General features: G+C 39.0%; 1 protein-coding gene and 1 pseudogene across 5 annotated transcripts in view; one reads left to right on the forward strand and one right to left on the reverse strand.

Annotated features, from left to right (window-relative positions):
• abr (ABR activator of RhoGEF and GTPase) overlaps positions 1-22571 on the forward strand; it is a 174114-nt gene that overhangs the window by 99527 nt on the left and 52016 nt on the right. For all 5 annotated transcript variants that reach the window (XM_028466145.1, XM_028466146.1, XM_028466147.1 and 2 more), the window contains 8 exons: positions 2697-2749; positions 3344-3484; positions 4442-4563; positions 7155-7323; positions 8565-8684; positions 8917-8992; positions 9077-9181; positions 14419-14493. In XM_028466145.1, coding sequence (XP_028321946.1) covers positions 2697-2749; positions 3344-3484; positions 4442-4563; positions 7155-7323; positions 8565-8684; positions 8917-8992; positions 9077-9181; positions 14419-14493 — 861 coding nt within the window. The remainder of the gene's footprint in view (positions 1-2696; positions 2750-3343; positions 3485-4441; positions 4564-7154; positions 7324-8564; positions 8685-8916; positions 8993-9076; positions 9182-14418; positions 14494-22571) is intronic.
• LOC114476287 (uncharacterized) lies at positions 12897-13014 on the reverse strand (annotated as a pseudogene).

Below are 22571 nucleotides of genomic sequence, written 5' to 3' on the forward strand. Positions count from 1 at the left end.
TACCCGCGGTTGGGAACCACTGATCTAATATATCAGAGTCAGTTATTTAATAGTTACTCCTAATTTCTGGTTAATTCCATTAAATATTTTACATGAAAACTCTATATTTTTTAATGTTCCCAAAATTCCTGAGCTTAAAGAGTATCTAAATTAATTTAATTAATTTAATAAACCCCCTGGTTTTGGCTGACTTTCATTGTAGGTGGGGCTCCTGGAGCAGTTAAGATCTATGTTATGCTAATTAGCTACTTAATACAATACTATACGGTACTATATACCGCTCTGTTCACAATTCTCTCAATCCAACCTACTCACCACAGGTGCTGGTTTTTGTAGGAGGGGCGGGGCTAACGGTGATGCACGGTGGTCCAATGACGTCACAGAATTTAATTCTCAACCAATAGCAAAATTCACCTGTAATAGCCGGGTTTCAACCCATAGAGGGCATTCACTCTTACATTTTACAACAAAATACGCCAAATTGAAACTAAAATGTTGAATGTTGGTGCAGGATCAATCAACAGCACTACTTCATACCCAAATACATTTGGGGTTTAGTTACTCTTTAAGTTGCTGTGGAAATTTACCAGAATCTTTCCAACCCTTTCCAACCTTATTTCTGTGGTAGAAAAACAATCCGACTGCTAACAAAACTAACGTACCTTTGGACCAACTATAATAGCCTAAAGAGGTCACTACTGAGTCCAGTGGAAGGCTTCAAAGAATATAATTCTGTAGGACTTCGCCAGTGTTTGAAGTTGAAGTTTGTGGATGTTTGACCTCCGCTGAAACGTCTATTTACTTTAATAGAAATGCCCTTCCTACTTCTATAAAATGTCCTCACCACATTCAGATTTTACATCTCAACATCTGGACTTACTCCGTCAGCTAATTATAATGTAAAGTACAAAGTATAGCACAGCAAAAACAGGTCACGTCCTAATATGGACAGTCGGCTGAAGTCCAAACATCTGCTAATAGTGTTGTACCAAGGGCAGTCTAAAGTCACCCAATCCATTCATAAGCTCCTGTACCTGCGCTGAATGCAAACCTGCACACAAAGATACATAATGAGATGTTCAGCGCCCTTGCAGTCGCAGCAGATTCTGCACTAAATCCTTGTGAAGGTAGCAATACAGCTTCACTGAGACTGGACTATCGACGGAAACCACATTTGTAATGACCACAGTGTGCCGAAAGTTAAAAGAGCATCGACAGGGCCCTCTACGGGATTCTCTTTGGTCTTATACAGTATAGCTACATATAGGGGAGGGTGAGTGTGTGGTCATGGAGGGCAACGAGTTTGACAACAAACCCTGTCAGATCCAGTCTTGGTCCCCATTGGCAAGCGTGCAGTTAAAATGAGAAGGAAATAGGTGGCTGAAGATTGCATGTTGATCTATCCTGAGAGGTAAAAATTGTATATAAATTGGAGGATTATAATCCCCTTCAGATTATACATTTTTTTCTTGATCGTGTCTTTTTTTGTTTCAACCTGTCAGTAAATTTACATTTTAACCTTAAATGTAGAAATATTCTACAGTTTAATAAAATACATAAAATTAGAAGACACTGATAAATGAAACCAATTTTGTATTTTTTTTCCAATTTCAGTATCAGGGCTAGAGTTTCAAAGGGATGGAATATTTCTGGTAATTTTCCACAGGATATTAAACTTGGGAATTTTGGGAATGTTCAAAAATATAAATGCTTCATGGGAATTATTTATTGGAATTAACCACAAATTGGGAGTAATTTCAAACATTTTTTATCATATCAAAAAATAAATATTAGTATCCATTCAAATTAATACAATTAAAAAAAACATAACATTTCAACTAGAGTTGCAAAATTCTGCGTATTGTCAAAGTTGGAATTAACAGGAATTATTTATTTGTTTATTTATTTTGCTGATATTGGACCAATATCCCATATCAATATTGAATCGGGACTCCCTTATTATGTATAGATCTGTCCTAGTGAACGTTATTCACCCCTGTTGTGTTGGCTCTTCACATTTTGAATCATTTCTGAACTGCCAAATGTTCTCGTTCTGCCTCCATCTTTCCATCTGTGGTGAGTTTCTCACCTACAGCTGTCGTGCATGTCGGCTGTTACAGCTGTTGCACTATTTCTCAGAAATAAAGAATAAAGAACAACCGCCCTTAGAAAACCAGTCGAGTGCAAAAGTGCATTCTTAATTTTTTATGCTGTCAGGAAGCGTATCATTCTCACAGGACTTTTTTCTGAGTTGCTGCTTCCCTTTCTGTTTTTTTTTTTTACACCTCTGTGACTTTCCTTTAAGTTCACCGTCTAGACATGATGCTGGTTACCTCGGATCACCCTAAAACGGCCAGTAAGAGGGCACATCAGGCTGCTGTAGCAGCTGTAGAGATGGGCTGCATATCAAGCAGCCAGTGCATGTGTATGCTTTGTCAAATCTTTGCTGTATGAATTATCTGATTAACAGAACAAAAGACACATGCAGTAACCACAAAAATGAACAATAAAGCGACATGACATGAAATGATTTATTTGACTTTCATTTCTTCTAGAGGTAATAAAACCATTTTAGGATGGGGAAATAGTGTTTGTGCTCTTTGTGACTGTGTGACGAGCTGTTATTGTGGGACTCAAAGCCGTCTTTCTCTTAATAATAATAATAATAATTAATTGATGTTTTTCCTTCCCAACAGCTCTCCTTTACAAACCCATTGACCGTGTTACGAGAAGCACCCTGGTTCTTCATGTAAGTACAGGTTCACACATAATTACTCAGCCTACTTCAGTTCTAATTGTTCAAATCTCATTGGGATTTTTAGTGAAATCTTGTGGGAGAAACATAAGACAATAAAATTAAAACATTAAAAGCTTCGCTGGCACATTCAGCTTTTTGATGTGCCATAAACCAACCTGATTGGTGGAAAAATAATTAGGTTGGTTAAGCTGGCTACATCACTGTTTCCTATATGTATCTCTGTGTGTGTGTGCCTCACCTCATTTTGTTTCTTAATTTTGTGCATGTTTACTTTTGGCTTCCTTTTTGTGTGTTAATGTTGGTGCCTCGGCGAGTGTGTGTGCATGAGCCTGTTTCTGCATGTGAGGCACAAGGTGTCTGAGTACACGGCCAGAGTGTTTCTCAGTGTGTGTGTGTAGCAGAGACGTGCAGTGAGGGTCATATCAGGACTGACTGAGAGAAAGAGGGGGAGGAAATGTGAAACAAAGACATTTGTGCACGACTCTGACGTTGTGATTCTTTAATCCAAGCTTTCATGAACCCTTTATTGCAGCTTTTTAGATTTAACATAGAATTTTGTTGACAGTGACTCATTTACTTGTACAGGATTTGCTCAAACACACCCCAAAGGACCACCCAGACTTCCCTCTCCTGCAGGACGCTCTGAGGATATCTCAGAACTTCCTCTCCTCCATAAACGAGGAGATCGACCCCCGAAGGACCGCTGTCACCACACCTAAAGGAGAGGTGTGTATGATCAGCTTTGTGCTCAATATGTTACTAAGAGTCTAATCCAAGGGTGTCAAACTCATTATGGTTCAGGGGTCCAAACGTATGTATAAAATATGTAAGTTACCAATAATATCCAAGCAAGAATCAGAATCATAATCAGAATTCCTTTATTAATCCCAGGGGGAAATTGCTTTTGTTACAGCCACAGAAAAAAATCACAAATAAAAGAATAAAAACGTTAACAAAGACGAAAGAAAGAATAAACGTTAAATAACTGTATAATTAAGTAAAAGACTGTTAAAAATAGGGATCAGATACACACACATTACAGTAGTAGAAAATAAAGTAGGATAGATACTAATACTAATGATAATATACAAATTATATACAAATATGATACAGCTATTTACAAAAATAATACAAATATGATTTAGAGATTTACAACAATCAAGCTATGATGTTACAGTGATGAATTATACAGTTTGATTGCCTCAGGCAGGAATGATTTCCTGTGGCGTTCTGTAGAGCACCATGGTTGGATCAGCCTGGTGCTGAAGGTGCTTCTGTGACTGACCAGCACATCAGTACCTGCAGGATTTTCGCTTAAATTTTCTTGATTTTGTGACCAATTTTGTGACCAAGTTGTGTGGAATCATTTGAGGAAAATTGCAGGATTTTTGAACAATTGAGAGTTCTTTCAACATTTTCAGATTGAAAATGACTGCTATCATGTGATAAAAGCATGAGAAAACTGACCCACTGCAAATATTATGAAGTTTAAGTGACTTTATGTATTTGGAGCAACTGAGATTTACAACTGAATTAGTTGACATTTACAAAAGTCATTATTAGTTCCTCCTGCAAGCCAAATTAAATGATTAGACACATGTGGTTTAATCTCTTCTTATGCTTAAATAACATATTGAACCAAAGCTATACAGTGACAAGCATTAAAGTCCAGTTCTGTCTCAGGCCCGTCAGCTGGTAAAGGATGGATTCCTGGTGGAGGTGTCAGAAAGCTCCAGGAAGCTACGGCATGTTTTCCTCTTCACTGACCTGCTGCTCTGTGCCAAGATGAAGAAGACATCTGTGGGGTGAGTCCACGTTCTCCTCACCGTCCTCTGACAAAGACTAAATCTGGCTAAAGTTTACAACGCAACAACTGCCAAGTTGCCATTTTGACATATGACACTTGAACGGACTGCCTCTTATCATGGGGTCCCTTTCACAATATTCCTTATTATTCTTTAGTTTATGTCTGTAAAACAAGTGTAGATTGTTTAGACGCAGCCTCTCTTTTTATTTATAGATTATCAAAGTTCAATACTTGAACATGCCACACATTGGCCCTGGTTTAAATTAAAGGTTTCTCATCTACAGCCTAAACACGTAAATCCCTGCTATTTGATCAAAACAATTGTTTACACTTTTGAGTCCGTGCACCCCCGCCCCTTTTTTTCCCCTGTTGTTTGCGTGCAGTGCTTCACATTCATCAAACCTCATTTCAGGGCAGAGACCCTGAAGAGAGAGACAGAAATATATCGTTATTTGGCCTCAGTTGTTCGCACACTGGAAGCAATAAATAAAATATTAAAAGAAATGAACAAATTCTTTAAAAGGCCTCAGTGGAGGCTGAGCTGACACTGGTTTAGCTTTGGATCCTGAGCGCTGATATAGATCAGACATCACTCTATTCACCAATGAAATGTTATGCAAAACAGGTTAAAATAATGTCACACACTTCCTCTGTATATATAGCAGCGTTCCCACGCTGGTCCAACACACAGAGCTGAGGCAGCGCTGCTGTGATACGTAAACTAGTGAACCTATGTGCTCCTGCCTAGTAACAGAGTTTATCAGTGCGTTTATTAAAAGAAAACATAAAAAGTGCAGGTATCAGTGATAACGTTGGGCTTTTTTTTTAATTTATTTTATTTTGTTGTAATATTCTGTTTTGATCTGTTCTGAATGTGTGTCTGCTTATGTTTAAACGACAGCTGAGGCGTGTTTAATATATTATTTCCAGTCTCAGTCACATTAGGCTGTACTGAACCACAAATCCACACACTCCGGTTTGCGTACATGAGGGCAGAACAGACGTGAAATCTAATCGTAGCGTACGATCACATCAGAATTGATGAATACCGGAGCAAATCTGAACGTACGAACGTTGCCTCTACACACTGAGAGTCAGACTCACCGTGTTCATCAGAAAGAAATGATAACATCAGTGTGAGCAAAGACTGATTGTGTTTACCTTTTTGTGTGATTATGCTTCCAAGTGATTGACGTCTGTGATTGAGCCCCAGCTGGCCTCACCGATGCAGCTGCTCCTTTTAGCCTGATTAGATCTTATACTGTTTGACATTCACAGGTTGTTTCATCGATTGTCCTTCATTTGGAGGAACAGATTTGTATCGGCTGGTGTTCTGTCATTTAACATCTTAATCTCTGTTTAATTCCATTCTGAGGTTTTGTTTCATTTTCACGTTGACTTCACTATCGCACACTCTGAAATGTTTCCTTCATTTCCGTTTAAACTGCCCTCAGTGTTTAAAATAAGAGAGAATTTAGATGCAGTGATACATTGTGATTCTTCTCAGTCTCGAGTCAAACAAAACTTCTCTCCTCTACGATCTGAGTTTGAGAATGGGCAGAACAAACTATCATGAATAAACCTGTGAGCCACTGGGGCATAAACCTTACAGTATGTAAGTAGACTGTTTGTAGGTGTAGTTCCTCATCAACAGCCTCATTTATCCATCTGATTAAGATGAGGTGTCATGCTATTCATGAGCTGAGTATACACACAAATGTGCTAATTAAAGTCTCATTAGTGATGCTGCACATTAGCTTTCTCTCCCTGACATCAGTTAACATGTGTCTACATTCATCATTCCTTACAACAGAGATGAGCCACTTTTATTACAGTGAGGGCCACAAATGTGATTGCCCGATCCAAGGGCCACATAATATAATAATAATAATTATTATTATTATACATCAATTTTATATAACGCTTTTCTGGGGACATCGCTTTACAATGAAGGTAGCAGTGTTGGGGTTTATGACCAGTGAAAAGTTAAAACATTAATACAGGAATTATCCAAGGTGTCTGTGTAGTTTTGTAGGCGTTTTGTGTGATTTTGTAGTCATTTTGTGTATTTTTGGTGATATTTTGGGTGTTTTGGAGTCATTTTGAGTATTTTTAGTGATATGTTGTGTTTTTATTGTCATTTTGAGTATTTTTCTTCTCGTTTTGTTTGTTTTTATAGTCATTTTGTGTGTGGTATTTTTGTTGGTATTTTGTACATTGTGGTTATTTTTAGTATTTTTTTCATCTTGTGTATTTTTGTTATTTTGTGTATTTTTGTTAACATTTAGCATATTTTTGTTTGTTTATTTATTTTTTGTAATTATCTTGGCATCTTGTTTGTTTTTTGTACTAATTTTATGGGGTTTTTTCTTGTCGTTTTGTTTGTTTTTTGGCTCATTATGTGTGTTTTAGTTATTGTTTTGTAATTTGTTTTGGGGGTTTCACAAATTTAGACTGAGTGCCAGTTGCCTATGTTTGCCCTATAGTGTGACAATATGAAGATAAAGATTCATCAGCTCTGGTTAAATGAAGAGAAGTGTCCTGGACCCCCACCATGTGTCCTTTCCTTACCTGTGCTTTAATTTTCAGCCGCCATCAGCAGTATGAGTGCAAGTGGTACATCCCTCTGGCGGACCTCACCTTTCAAACCTTGGATGAATCGGATTCCTGCCCCAGCATTCAGGTTCTGCCTGAATACGAGATTGAGGAGATGAAGATAAAAATTTCTGTTTTAAAAAGTGAAATCCAAAAAGAGAAGGTGATTTTTTTCCCTGTTTTTCTTAATCTGTCAACTCAGATTTTTGTTTTTAATAGTACATTTTTCAGGGAAATTAGGATAACAATAGTAAATGTTCATTCACATTCCCATCATACTCATGGAGGTAAGCTACATTCTGTAGCCACAGCTCCATGATGGTTTTATATCTACAGTTCTTACCATTGTAAATCCCATCCCAAATGTATTCTTAAGTACACAATCTAATAAAGTGTATTGCATAAAGACACAGTGACAATCTCTAGGATGGGGTTTTAAAAGTGTTCAGCTGAGACGCTGTTTGAGTTCAGTCAATATAAATGACTTTCTCTATTTGATCTGACTTTAACGAGTGAAATAATCTGATGTCTCAAAAAAAAAACGTCAGATCCCACCAGGCCCACTGTCGCTAAAACACACTCCAGACTTCAGAAGCAAAGAGTTCCTGTTACTTCTTGCTGATGATGTCAAAGTAGCAAAGTAGCTACAGTGAGTGAACACTGAGTCACATGAGGCCCTGACTCACTGCTTCCTGCTGAGGATTAAGAGTAACTACATGTCTGTCTGTCTGTCTGTCTGTCTGTCTGTCTGTCTGTCTGTCTGTCTGTCTGTCTGTCTGTCTGTCTGTCTGTCTGTCTGTCTGTCTGTGTGTGTGTGTGTTCCTGCTTTTTCACAGGAGACTGTAATAGATCTCATTAGATCAGTGGGGTTTTTTTTAACCATTAAGTTAACAGCTTTAGTGACAACCTATTAGAATTATTTTATTTAAATAAAAATATGAATTATTTCAATTTTTATACCCTAGCCCAGAGCCTTCACCCAGGACAGGTCACCACTCCAATGCAGGGCTATTACAAAAAGAGATTATCGTTGATACACACAGTAACTCCTCCATGCTAAGCGATATAAATCAAGCTATCATGCTTGTTTTTAGTGTGTTAGGAAACAGGAGCAACAAAGACAAACCAACAGAAACTGAGGAAAAAATTAAACATGGGGCTTGAATAAATAATTTTGCTTAGACCCTCTGTGTTTATTGGCATTTAAACTTAATTAGTGGTCAAATATACTTTATAAGATGTATTTTGGGCAAATCCAAAACCAGTGCCACTTTCAGAATGTCATTTTCTTGCATACTTAAAAAGAATAACCCTCACAATCCAGAGACCTGTTGCAAAGAGAGAGTTGTGTGAATGCTTTTATTACCAATGCCAAACACATTGCTATCCTTTTCCTTTTTGCAGAAAGCACCAAAGGGACAGAGTCGTGTGGAGCGTCTGAGGAAGAAGATGAACGAGCAGGAGTCGTGGCTGCTCCTCCACTCCCCCACCATTCCCTTCAAAATTCACAACAAACATGGAAAGGTAATGTGTCTCTCGTCCTCATTGCTGGGTCTGCTCTTCACACTGCTGCTGATGGTCCACTAGAGGGGGATATTTAGCTTTAAATGTGCCAATGTTGGACAGCTCGGAATTGCTTTTACATGATCACTTGAACTTATTTTATTGTTATCAGCGAAAATCTCCCCTGTATAGTTCACTGTCAGTAAAAAAACCTGCTTGCTGTATTTTCTAACTGTCGTTCTTATTTACCCAGAGCTACTTGTTCCTTCTCTCATCTGACTACGAGAGGTCAGAGTGGAGGGAAAGCATTCAGAAACTCCAGAAAAAAGGTACCACAAGCTTCCAACAGCATCACTTTACAGGCTGGGTGTGTGTTTTTGTTCATTGTTTTGTGTGTGTGATTACTTTTTCAGATCTCCAGGTGTGTGTACTGAGTTCTGTTGAGCTCCAGGTCCTGACGAGCTCCTGTTTTAAACTCCGAACGGTCCACAACATTCCTGTCACCAGTAACAAAGATGGTATGAAACATCATAGCGTCTTTTCCTACACACACACACACACACACACACACACACACACACACACACACACACACACACACACACACACACACACACACACACGCACACACACACACACACACACACACACACACACACACTCCTGTCACTTGCGGTCTTCAGTTTTGACTTCACACATAGGGGATGGCCTGTAGCACAGACTTAGAAAGACTACACCATGAGAGCGGGAGGCCCTGCAATCTAGGTTACAATATGTGTTTCATCTGGCTGGTAGCGGTCAATGCCACTCGAAGCGTTGGTTCCTGTGCTTCCTTTGTTTTTGTTTCAGATCTAAGCGTAGCACTCGCTTACAGAGGCCAGGGGTGACATTAAAGACATCTGGCCGACCCGCTCACTTCTAGTGGAATGGCAACGGGGTCTCACACGATGGCATTGCACAACAGAGCTCACAGAAGACTTCCAAAACACTAAAGCTACATTGTCCAAATGTTTTACTCATTACAAGGAGAATAGATCCATGTTTGTTTCTTCTGTTGGGCCTCAGAATCCTCAAGGAAAGGTATCGTTTTCACATCTGATACCTGTCCAGTCCATGTCTGTGAACTGTGGGGACCCCAGTGTAAATGCACATGATAAATCCAAAAAACACAAAATAAAAAAAGCACAAAAATACACAAAATGACAATAAAAATGCGAGAAATCACAGAAAAATGCACAAAATTGCTAAAAAGATTAGAATGACCCCAGAGAGACACAAAATGGCAACAGATAAAATTTCACCAATAAGACACAAATTGCAATAAAGAATATAAACAATGACACCAAAAAGCGTACATTACAGAAAAATACACAAAATGACTATATACCAAGGGTGCGCAACTTCAGTCCTCGAGACTTTTAGATTTTTCCCTGCTACAACACACCTGGTTAAAACCAATGTGTTGTCATCAAGCTCTGCAGAAGCATGATAATGAGTCATTCATTTAATTCAGGTGTGTTGGAGCAGAGACACGTTTAAAAGTCTCAGGAATCCGGCCCTTGAGGACTGGAGTTGCCAACCCCTGCCATATACACACAAGCAAGAAGAAGAATATACAAAAATGAAAGGAAATGCACATAATAAATCCAAAAGCATGCAAAATTACAGGTGAATACACAAAATGACTACAGAAATTCACAAAACCACAACAAAATACACAAAATGCCTATAAGACTATTAAAATGCACAAAATGACAGAAAAAAGCCAACAATGACAGATAAGACCACACTACTACTTTTCCAATAACACAAAAAACTACAATAGAAATATACAAAACCACTCCAAAAAGCATACATTACAGAAAAATCACAAAATGACAGCAAAAATACACAAAATATCATCAAAAATGCAGAAAAATATACAAAATGACTCTAAAGACACACGACAAGAATTGAATATGGAAGAATATATAAAATAGAAAGTGGAAAAAATACAAATACAAAATTGCACAAAATCCATTGTTCTTTGTTTTCCTTTTTTTTCACGATCAGATTGGTCATTATTTTAAAATCTGATGTAAATGTTGATAATTTTCTCTCTGATCAGACGATCACATGTTATGCAGCCCCCGCTGTGATAAAAGCTGTCTATCTTTGATCTTGAGCCGCCTGAATACCATTATCAAACAATTCAATGGTAAAGATAATGTCAGTATAACTCTTTACATATTCTGAATGTACAATGTACCCTATCCCCTTCATTGTTATGGACAATTTCGTAACTTTCAATCTTTTTCAAGGTTTTTTTTTTTTAAACATAGCTCAATGTTTTCTCTTGCTTCTGTTTTTGAATACTTATCTGTAACACTGTCACATCTCTTCTTGATCCAAAGGAACACTCTCTGTCAAAGTAGGTCCTAAATTGCTTTAATAACCCTGTGTTTCACAAAATAATGATACGATCGAACTTTACGGGGTTAAAAGCCTTGCTCATGGACCTCTCATGCCACTTCAGCGTCTCACACCAGGACCACTGCCTTATGTCCTGAAATCAGACACACTGATCAGAGATGTCAAATGGTGTTTTCATGAATTAAACACAGAAAAAAGATTACATGTTCAAAAGCTGATTTTCATCAAGTATCATTTACATTGTTCTGCTCTGCTCTCTGTAGAGAATTGACATGTCTACATATTTAATCCAGGGTTAAGCACTGACCTGCTCCACTTTGTAAAGGAAACTGACAAACACACACCTCAGTGACATGTGATGCAATAAGCGCCCTAAGAGTCTAAATGGAAACCAGCTGGTGGAGGAATGTATCTCATAAGCTAAACGATAAATGATCTGTTTCACACTCCCACTGTCATTTGAGTTTTTTTGGATTGGATTCTTATCAGTTTGCACGTGTTAGTTTAAAAGTTTATTGTAGATGAAGTTGTTTTATGTCGAAAGGCTTTAACAGACCACCTCGATGCTTGGCTGCCTCCTGTGGAATTGTCTATATTTTAAACACACACACACACACAGACCTAGTGCAGTCGAAGGACTGAGTGGCCTACAGTGGAGCGTCCGACCGCCTGGCTGGCGTCGGTCATATTTATTTATCAGGAAACTGCTTGGCTCCACTGGCGTCCACTATGTATCCAGGACTGTATCCTCTTCATGTGTCCGTCAGCAGGACATGAGTGCTCAAAAGTAATAACCCACCAATAAAGACCAGCTTTTTCAAGTTGGTGCAGAAAACCAAGCATCAGGTAGTGACGGATGGTTGCTAAAGCTGTCCACTCAGACCATCTCATGTCGTCACAACCTAAAGGATTGTCGATATAAAGTTAAATCAGTGGTTCTCAAATTATTCCTCCTTTTAAAGACCAAAATACTTTCAGAGAACCCCCATCGCAACAAAATGACTAAAAATGTAACCTTATTAGAAAGAGGTAAATTGTGCCTATTCTTCTTCAAAAGTCAGAAAAATAACATCAAATGTGTTTGCTGGGATTCAGCTTTGTAACTTCTGTACATTTTTAGTTCAGTCTAGTTTATTTCCTGTTTATTGCATTGAGTCTCCCTTGTGTGTTTATTCCACTAAAAGTCCTATATGCTTGAATGGGTTGAGTGAGTTCATTAGTAGGGGTGGGATAAAACACTGAGTTCATGACATAATATTAAAGAGGCAGTGCGCTCACGATAATGATACAATACAATATCTTTGGTTAGAAAAAAGACAAAAATAAATTACAGTTGGAAAAATAACCATGCTTTTAATTGACTAACTTTAGACATATTTACTTGGGGCAATACTTTTTTAAGTATATCTATTCAGGATCCACTAAATCAGGGTTTTTCAAATTTCAAATTTTATAGATTTGTTAAATTTTTAAATTATTATTCTTTTTTTTTAAGCTGTATTTCTGTACTTTCACTTTGTGACTCTAGTTCAAACAAAATAATAATAATGCATCAGTTTTATATAGCGCTTTATCATAGACACTCAAAGTTGCTTTACAGAATTAAGGCATTATTCTTTCACTTCACACTTAGTGGTGGTAAGCTACTATTGTAGCCACAGCTGCCCTGGGGCAGACTAACGGAAGCGAGGCTGCCACAGTGTGCCATCGGCCCCTCCAACCACCACCAACACTCACTCACACACTACATTCATACTAGGCAATGTAGGTGAAGTGCCTTGCCCAAGGGCACAATGACAGATACCACTGGGTGACTGTCCCCCACTGTGGCACCTGGAATTCTCAGTGGTCTCCCATCCAACTACTAACCAGGCCCAGACCTGCTTAGCTTCCGAGATCTAACGGGATCGGGCAATGACAGGCTGGTATGACCAAAATGCAGTTTAAAAAAAAAAACTTATTGTAGCTCAAACATGATCAGAATTTCTTGAAATCAAAATGGGGTCATGATTCAAAAAAGGTTGGGAACCACTGCATTAAATAGTGTAGTTTTTCTTTTAATAGTTTTGAAATGTTGTAGTTGGACAAAGGAGGTACTTGGATTCAGAAATAAGAGAAAGGGGGTACTGGAGCCAAAAAAGTTTGAGAACCACTGGTCTAGACGATACATCTTGTGAGGTTTTAATATTGCAATATCTTGTCGCACAATATATCGTCTCACCTTTTAAATCAAACTCCTCTTTTTTACATTTATTAGAGTGCTGAATAACAATAATGAAAGTGATGAAAGAAATGAGGCGACAGTTTGGACCACCTAAGGAAAAAAGATTTGCTCTTTGTGCCACTAAACGAGTTTTTCTCAAAAAAAAATCTGGCTTTGATACTCATCATTACTTTTAGATAAGAAACTGTGAAGTACATTTTAGTCAGTGAAATATGATGCAGTTTGAACCTGAGATAATTGAACTTACAATGATGAGATGGTAATAATGAGAGATATTTAAGCTTAAACTCTTGTACTTACCGGTAGTTATCTTGATGTGTGGGTTGATCTTTTAGCATGCAAATGTCTGAAGCGAAAACCCAATTCACACAAATCCAGTTTAGCCATTCAGGATCATTTCTGTTCTTTTTCAGCACATTTTTCGTAATAAATGTTTTTATCATCTGTACACTGTTAATGTAAAGCAGAGCTATGTTTATTTCAGCCGTGGACACAAAAATGTGATTGTTTGATCCAAGGGTGACATTATCAACATTTGTCAGCATTTTTTGTGTACTGTATTTTAATTTTTCTGTCATTTTATATGGTTTTTGGAGTCCGTTTGTGTGGTTTTATGAAGTCATTTTTGTGTATTTTTCTGTAATTTTTTGTGTTCATGGGAGTAGTTTTGTGTATTTTTGCTGTTTTATTTTTTCGCTCTCGTTTTGTGTTGTTTTTTGGAGTCATTTTGTGTTTATTGGATCATTTTGTGTTTATTGGAGTCATTTTGTGTATTTTTGCTATTTTATTAATATTTTTCTGTTTTATTGTTTGGTTTCTATAGTCATTTTGTTTGTTAATGGAGAAATTTAGTGTATTTTTCCTGTTGTATTTTAATTTTTCTGTGATTTTGTGTGTTTTTGGAGTCATTTTTTGCATTTACTTTAGGGCCGGACAAATACAGTATAGACCAAGGGCCACATTTTCCCCATGTCTGATAGACTTAGGGAATGGATGCAGAAGAGTAATATGTGCTTTCTTTTGCACTTACTAGATTTTTATCCTATTTTACATTTTTGGCCTAGGGAACCTGCCTCAGCTTTTGTACCTCACTAACTGCCCTATTCCCTTGTTTTCCAGATGAGGAAACTCCCGGCCTGTACGGCTTCCTGCATGTGATCGTCCACTCTGCCAAAGGCTTCAAGGAGTCAGCCAGTAAGTTGGCTAAGAAGAGCAGGTTTTTACAGTATCTGACATACTGGTGTTCACTCACACACTCTAGTTTAGCGGTCCATCATCAATCGCGCTTGTTTTTTGTCCCTGCCAATATAACGCATGATGCATTCAGGCACCACAGCTCATTTATCCATTTTCCTTCACAAATAAGCCAATGTTGAGATGGATGAACAGAGGAAGAGAACACTGGGAGCCACAACGGGATTCCTGTGGTCATTTACATGAAAACATGCTCAAATACAGCACCCAAAAATGTCCTGTAGCAAACATGAACTCAGACGGCTGTTTTTGCTCAGATATAGCTATAAAAACTCACATATACACGTTTGCATGCAGGCAAAGCATAGGGTGTGGTTATTATGGTTGATGTGATGTAGGCAGAGGCTGTTTCAGATGCGTCAGTGGTGGACAGCTTCTGCTACAGTACACTGTTTCTCCCTGTGTTATATCGAAAAAGCACTGAACGGAATATCAAGTGGAAAAATGTAAAAAAGAAAACAACTGCTCTTCTTGGTTAATGGATTTGAAAGCTCTCCCCACTGAAAGCCTGTTTGATCCTAGATGGAGAGCTGTGGGGTGAAAAATGAAGCGTGTGTGCATGCGTGTGTTTATGCATGTGTGTACAGTCCCCTGATACACTCCGATATCCGTGCCCAGCCTGGGTGTGGCAGGTCACAGCAGCATTGCTGGGTAAAGGTTGCATAGGTGTTATTCAGGTTCACAGTGTTATCCTGAGGAGGAAGATCATAGGCATCAGTGTTTTAATGGTGGCAGTTTGATTTCAGCAGCCATCAACTGATACTCCCACACATCACATCTCTATTTAATCACTGGCAGGTGATAAGTTGATAAAACGAGTTACTGCTGAGGTAAATGTGTGAGTCAGTGATGTGTCTAAGTGCTTTTCTTAATTACAGATAGAATAAGTTTTACTTTCAGCCTCTATGCCTGTGATAATGTGTGGCCAGGTTCTATTACAGTTCAAAAGAAGAACCACGACAATCCATATGTCGACTTTTCCTTTATTTTACCAAAAACAGTGCCGGTGCTCAATATTTACAGTGGAAGAGAGGAAAAAAAAACACAACCTGATCCCAGCTCTGCTTCCAGCTGAGAGGTTTTAAGAAATTTCCAGGTATGTTGCTTCCACATGCAACTCCAGAGAAAGACTGGCTCGACTCCCTACATGCAGCTTCCCACACTGCTTTTAACAGGTAAACCCCTCCCATGGGTGTGGTTGAATTAAACCATAAACAATTATCAATGCATACAAACAAAACAAATACTCACATCCTTTTCAAAGGATAACTGATTTTTCTAATAAAATAAACAAATGCATTTTTCAAAGCAAATCCTAAAATAATCCCCATAGAAATATAAATTAATAATTAATCAAAATAACCCATGATCACATGATCTCCAACCCCGCGCTCATGCGCTACATTCTCCCTGAGTTAACCCCGCCCCGTCCTGCCTGTCAACTGCTCAGAGGCGTCATGTCACCGGTAAAGGCTCAAACATACTCAGGCGGACCCTGCGCGGACTGTCCGCTCTCCTCAGAGCTTACATGCTTGGGCGCACCGCCAAGTAGTAGTTTCCATTAAAATCACAAAAATACATTTGGTGTACACCAGCAAATACTGGGTTACACCTCCACAAATATTCAAAAGAATGCATCTCTCTCGACATTATTAACACAAAACATATCCACACGTTTTATGCGTTCAGTAATATTCAACAGTAGTTCACAGCAGGTCTAAACATTCATAAATGTGACATTCTCTCAAATAAATCAATAACAAAGTAATAAAGAAAGCACACTTTGTGTTTTCCAAAAAATAAACACAGCAAAAACATAACACATGCAGACATTGCCCAATGAGATGAACATAGTGAAATATAACACACATGCACTCTCATAGAGCCATAACGTATCCACATTACGCATGATCAACAAAGCTATTTAACCATCTGAACACAACTATTGGGCTTAGCAGCAGAGTGAAGGACGCAATAATATTGCTGCCTACTTGTGCACACTGCGCAGCTCTCAATTTAAAGAGCAAGACGGCGTGGCGTGGCCTTGAACGTATTTATTATTTCATCAGACTCCAGTTTCTCTGCAAGGTCTTGTTCAAACATGAGCAGCGAGATGCATTTCAGTCTCTCTGTGAGTATTGTAGCTCTGCTGGTGGATTTAATCCTGTTTACAACTGAAAACAGGCGCTCCACAGGCAATGTTATCAGAATACGCAGTAAACAGTTCATGTTGCGATAAACATCTTTGTCACATGAGTCCAACACTAATGCATGAGAACTGATGTCCCCCCGTTCACTTTTTGATTGATGAGTTGCCCAAACACAGTCAATTCAGAGGCCTTCAAACCAAGCCCATAATGCCTGCTCGACACGCGCAATGCGTCCAACTGGCAAAACGCGTCTCATACAGGCAGCAGCCTTTATTATTCCATAAGAGTCACTCTGAAAACAATTGTTTAGTTTGACCAGCTGTCTGTCAAGGATCACTCCTGATGGGTCCATACCTGCCCACTGTTGAGGCCACATGCGAGTCAGCAAACTTGACAGGCAGCTCTCTGTTTCGTGCGCCTGCTACATCCCAGTTCTGAACATCGTTTTTCTTCATGATGTCATCAGTTAGCCTGATAATTCTCTCAAATTCCCCATCTGAGTAATTCCTGAAAGTAGAAAAAGTTTCTTTGAGGCCGTCAATCATGTGGATGCAGTCAGTCACTGACACAGATGGGGACTGTAGGGTTTTTGTCTGAAAATAACTTGCACTGAACAGCTTAGAAAACACAACAAGAAGAAATATGAATCTTTTGGTCTGAAGTTGTTGCAGGAGAGACTATGCGTCTATTTTAGTCTGACTTAACCCCTCCGCAAACTCATTCAGTGTTTTGGATATGACATCATACAACGTTAAAACTCGGCTCGCAGACTGTGATTTTGAACTCCACCTAATATCTGTACAGCGTAGAAGCTCCAGACGGGGTGCGTCGAGGTGAAGTTCTTCTTGGATTTGTAGAAATCGTTCATCTCTGTTGGCTCCGGTCATGAAACGATGCAGTGAATTCACAACATGAAAAAAGTGGCCACTGTGGGAGACACTTTTGAAGATGTTGAAAGCACCAGGGTCAGGCGGTGGGAGTGGCAGTGTACATACACTGCTTGAGGAAAAGTTTTTTTGAGCTGCACCTACACCCTGGATTTCTCACCGGACATAACGGCTGCTCCGTCAAAACTGAAGCCCACACACAATTCAGGATCCAGCTGCAGTGGTTCCAGTACTTCCAAAATCTCTTTGGTGATGCCAGATGATGTCATGTCATCTGTCACAACAACAAATCCGACAGCTTTCTCTCTCAGGTTACGGTTATACACATACCTTAAGCAGACAGCAACGAGCTCTTTCTTTGAGAGGTCCTTATATTCGTCATCTAAAATGACATAGTATGTGTTGTCATGATCTGGCTTAAAATCAATGACAAAAAGACAGAGAGGCAGTTCACATTTACATGTAAACATGTATTTATTTTACATAAAGATGCCAACAGGCGAAAATAAGAAATAAACAATAAATGTGGTGGCTTGTAGTGAGGACGCCTAAAGCTGCTGGTCAGAGGAGCTCAGAGAGAGCTGCAGCTGTTCAGCCAGGGTATTTATGCCCTTCCAAGCACTAGTCCCAGGTGCTCATGATCACCTTGTTGTTGTTAGAGCTGATCACTTTGGAGAGACAACACAGACATTAGCAGCACACCAAGCAGCCAGCAGAGGCCGTAACACTGTCTATCTCTGCATGCAGCTACACTTTGATTTTTCAGAGGAGTAGTGATGCTGCAGTTTCAAGGAGATCTTTCTGAATGTCAGGGCTTATCATTTTTGTGTTATTTGGAACCTCATCAATGTGCTTTTTTATGTCAGGGTCATAATCACAAATCAGTTTGAACAACTCTAGAAAATCTCCTCTGTTCAGGCTTTTTGCGTCAAAACAGCAACATGTCAATGACAACTTTCACGTGTGCCCATTTTCTTTCAATAGAGTCTATGACACGCTCTTTGTCTTTTGTCACCTGATGTATGATGTCACAGTGTCCAGCTTGTTGTATCTCAATGTAACTTTTGCAGCAGAAGCATGAGCTTTAGTTCCTTCATGCTTTACACAAAACTGACCTAGATGTCCCCAGTCTCTCAGTCCCATTTTTCTGAATCGTCGCAGTTGTCGCAACGCATTGTCTGACGGCAATTTTTTTGGGCGTGTCAGCTGTCTCTGTGGGTGACACCGGCACACCCGTGGCTACGCCATTAGTGAGGATGTGTGAATGAAGCATAGAACAGTGTGCACCCCTGGCTGACTATGTTAACATTTGGGGAAGAAGGAGATTAACTAAAAGCATGATGTGATGAGAAATATGGAGGGGAGTAAGGAAATATGTGCGAGTGTGTACGTGTGAGAGTGTGCGCTTGCTGCTGCCCAGTTAGTGACGGCGCTGCTCCGTCACAGTGCCTTAAAGCCGATATCCGCAGTTTCTGAGAAATCTGTTTATATATCATTCTTTTGAAATGTGAAAAAATACCTAACTTGTCTTTTACTATGGTCTACTGCCGGTGGTCATTCATATACATTAATGTTTATAAGTCCCGTCTTCGTCCTCTAGACCCCTATACAAATGTAAAAATGCGCAGTGATCGCCCAGCCAATAGGCTTCGACTTCCTGTAGCGGAGACTGTCAATCAAAGTGAATGCGAAACTGTGCACGGAAATAAGTAGATATGATTTTGGCTCTTACCTCAGAAATGTTCATCGCCAAATGACCCATAGACCTACTGTATATCAATGCGACCTTATAATCCGCGATGCACGTGCCTTAAAGTAGAGACGTGGCTTCTGGTAGATTGGCAGAGGCAGGGGAGGAAGTGAACCGGTTTAGGGCGGGACATTAAGACATTTCTCAGAAACTCTGGCTATCAGCTTTAAGTGCCTCATTTTATTCATCTAAATATTTAAATGGTGAAATCGACCTGTCTTCTTTAAATGAGAGTGAAAGGCACACCATTAAAAGCAATGGTAAAAAGTAGCCATGCTCAGTTCAAAACTCTTGCCCCTTTTTGCGATTTATTGTCGTCTGTGCTTAAGACAAATAATTAAGAATTCCTCCAAGCCAATAGGTGACAGTAAGACTGCAACATATATACATTTTATTGTTGTGCCACAAAACATTTTTACTTTTTAAAGTTAGCTTCAGGCCACAGAAGCTTGAAAAATGTTTGAAATTGCGCCTCAGGACATTAAAATTGCTCCTTCACAATTTCACGACTACAGTTTCCAGTCTATCATGGAAAAAAAATACAAGCAAAAAAGAAAGGTTACATTATTTATCTATGTGTTAAGAGCTGCTTTATTTACTTTTAAATTAGATTTTTGTGTCACTTGGCGATCTGCAATAAAATATTGAGGTTGAAAAATGTTTTTAAAGATGTGACTGCATCAGACAGACACAAATATATGCAAATGATTGTCTCTTTTTATTCTCTGGTAAAGAATGAATAGGGGCAAAATTGCCAAAATGAATAAGAAATGTTTCATTTTTATGTAGTGACTGAAGTTGAAGCTTTTTTTAATGATATGGTTTGTGTCTAGGCCTTTAGCTGATAGGATGAAAGAATTAGGACTACGAGCCATAACAGATTCCTAAAGCTTTATACGCCACAAATACAACATGACATCATCTATGCTATAGTATCCTGAATACTTTACTTCAAGAAAAAGTGTTGATATGATTATGTTTTTGTTCAAAGATTAGCAAAACTTTTGTTTGTTTTTAGTTGCACATGAAAGGCTGGTAATGTAGCAACCATCAATCATCAGATAATTTGCAGTATGTCAAAGGTGGTTTTACTTTCAGTGACTTTAGCTGATAAATGTGCTACTGGCAGAAAATGTGTAATGACTACAAACGGGAGCCATTCGATATTAGCCTTGTCTTTGTTTCTCTTCACATTAGAGTTGGTATTTGTGTCATAACTCGTCTCTACAGCTCAGGCCATGTTAGTCAAACTGGGTCACTTGAGATGAAGCTTGAAGTCGAGCTTTTCCCCCAAAAGCTAGAAAACAAGTATGGTAAGTTAAAAATCATCTCACAAGGGAATCGACATCAGTTTATCTTTGGATTTGTGTGTGTAAGTGCAGTGTTTTGTTTCCCAGTCTTTATACTGCTAAACTGAAGTACAATGTGTGGACATCTACATAGAAAAGGACCCTGGTGGTGCTGGTGGAGGGACCAACATTAAATTCCCTGCTTCTGCCATACCAAATATTTTCCTTCTGCAACATTAGTAGTTATAATTACCAACCAATCAGTCCTATAAAGCTGCAGTTTGTAGAATATTTTCTGCTCCATTTTGAAACTGAAACCGAAACTCAGCCTACCTTACCAATGTTTTTGTGAACGCTCTGAGCAACTTTTTACTCAATAGAGATTAGTGACAAATGTATGAAATTTATCTTACGTTATTGGAGATTTTTTTCTGGTGTTTTAGAGTCTCTAACATGAAATCATGTATCACTCTGTAATTACGGCCCTGAACAGTAGCTGTTGCCCTCAGCCCCTCTCCGCTACAAGCACACAGAGGCGGTTGCACTGATCTGAGCTGCCGCTCAAGGCAGAGTGACAATCATCACTCAAAGCGGTCCGTTCCTCCCATATATATTTGTGCCTTTAAACTGTTGCTTCTTAAACTCAGGCTGCCTTTTTCCTCTTGCTTTGCTGTGTAAAGCAAGAGGAGAGGTTCATTGTCCACTCAGAACACTTTGGATTACAATATGCTCAAAGATGATTATGGATTTTTGACCAAATGATGCCAAAAAAGTTACATACTGCAACTTTAAGTGTCCCTGTGTTCTTTCTGTGCGTGTAAACGGCTCCAGTCTTACATGATTGTGTCTTCATGTAGTAGTGTCGTGTTCTCATTTGTTTTCTACCTCCCTCTGCCTTCTAAGAAAATCCATCCATTGTGCGTGTGCGTTAGTTTGTTTTGTTCCCTAAGACTAATACATTGTCCTGATGCCTTCCAGCAAAACTCACAGACATCCTGAACGGAGGCTGCAGAGATGCTGATCGCTTTTACTGATTGTCAGTTTCTGTTAATCCTGTGAACTCGTGGTTTGACCTGAGTTTAGCACAGCCCGAGGCTAAGATTAGTGTCCTGTATGAGAACACGCGCATTACAATTGGCTGCAGTTCTTGGCTAATAGAGATGGAAAAGGATGGTATTCATTACCCTCTGCTTTTAGAGGTCAGAGAGTCGGTGCTGACCAGTTCATCCCCCTCAGATCCTCATGCTTTGAGGCTGAGAGCGTCCTGCCAGAAAAAATAAAAACCCTTGAATCTTGCTAGTGTGTCCTTGTTGTTGAAACTCTGCTAAAGCTGCCCCGGGGACACAAAACATGTCTAGAAATATGCAAAATGCACCCTCTCAGTATTTTTCAATCTAGGCACAAAAAAACCACAGACTTTTTCTCTGACACGATCAAAAAGTAAAACCTGTACTCAGGTTTAAAATCAATGCTTCAGATGTACTAATGAATCCAACCAGTTTGTTGTATGCATATTTAAAGCATACACATACACTCACACACGTACGCAAACATACACATATACATATGTTTACGCAGGCACATGCCAAGCCATACCTACATTATGTACTTATACAAACAAACACACACACAAAGACATAGTGTAGCCCTAATAGATCAATGAATCAAAGATAATTTGCTCAAAAAATGAAAAGATAAAAGTTTGCTTCAAAATTTGTTTAGATCCCCACTGTAAACACTCAGTCTATTGACATTGTTCGAAAGGTTTCACACATTGCATTGAGTGATGTGGAGTCCCATAGACGAATGCATAGAAGTGTTTTTTTCTAGGGATAGATCGATATGGATTTTTTAGGGCCGATATCCATGTTTTTCCCATCGGCTTTAGCCGATGACCGATACGGATTGCCGATGTTTTTTTGAGCCGATATTTGGAACCAGT

This window comes from Gouania willdenowi, chromosome 14 (genome assembly GCF_900634775.1).
Source record: "Gouania willdenowi chromosome 14, fGouWil2.1, whole genome shotgun sequence".
NCBI classification, from domain to species: domain Eukaryota; kingdom Metazoa; phylum Chordata; class Actinopteri; order Blenniiformes; family Gobiesocidae; genus Gouania; species Gouania willdenowi.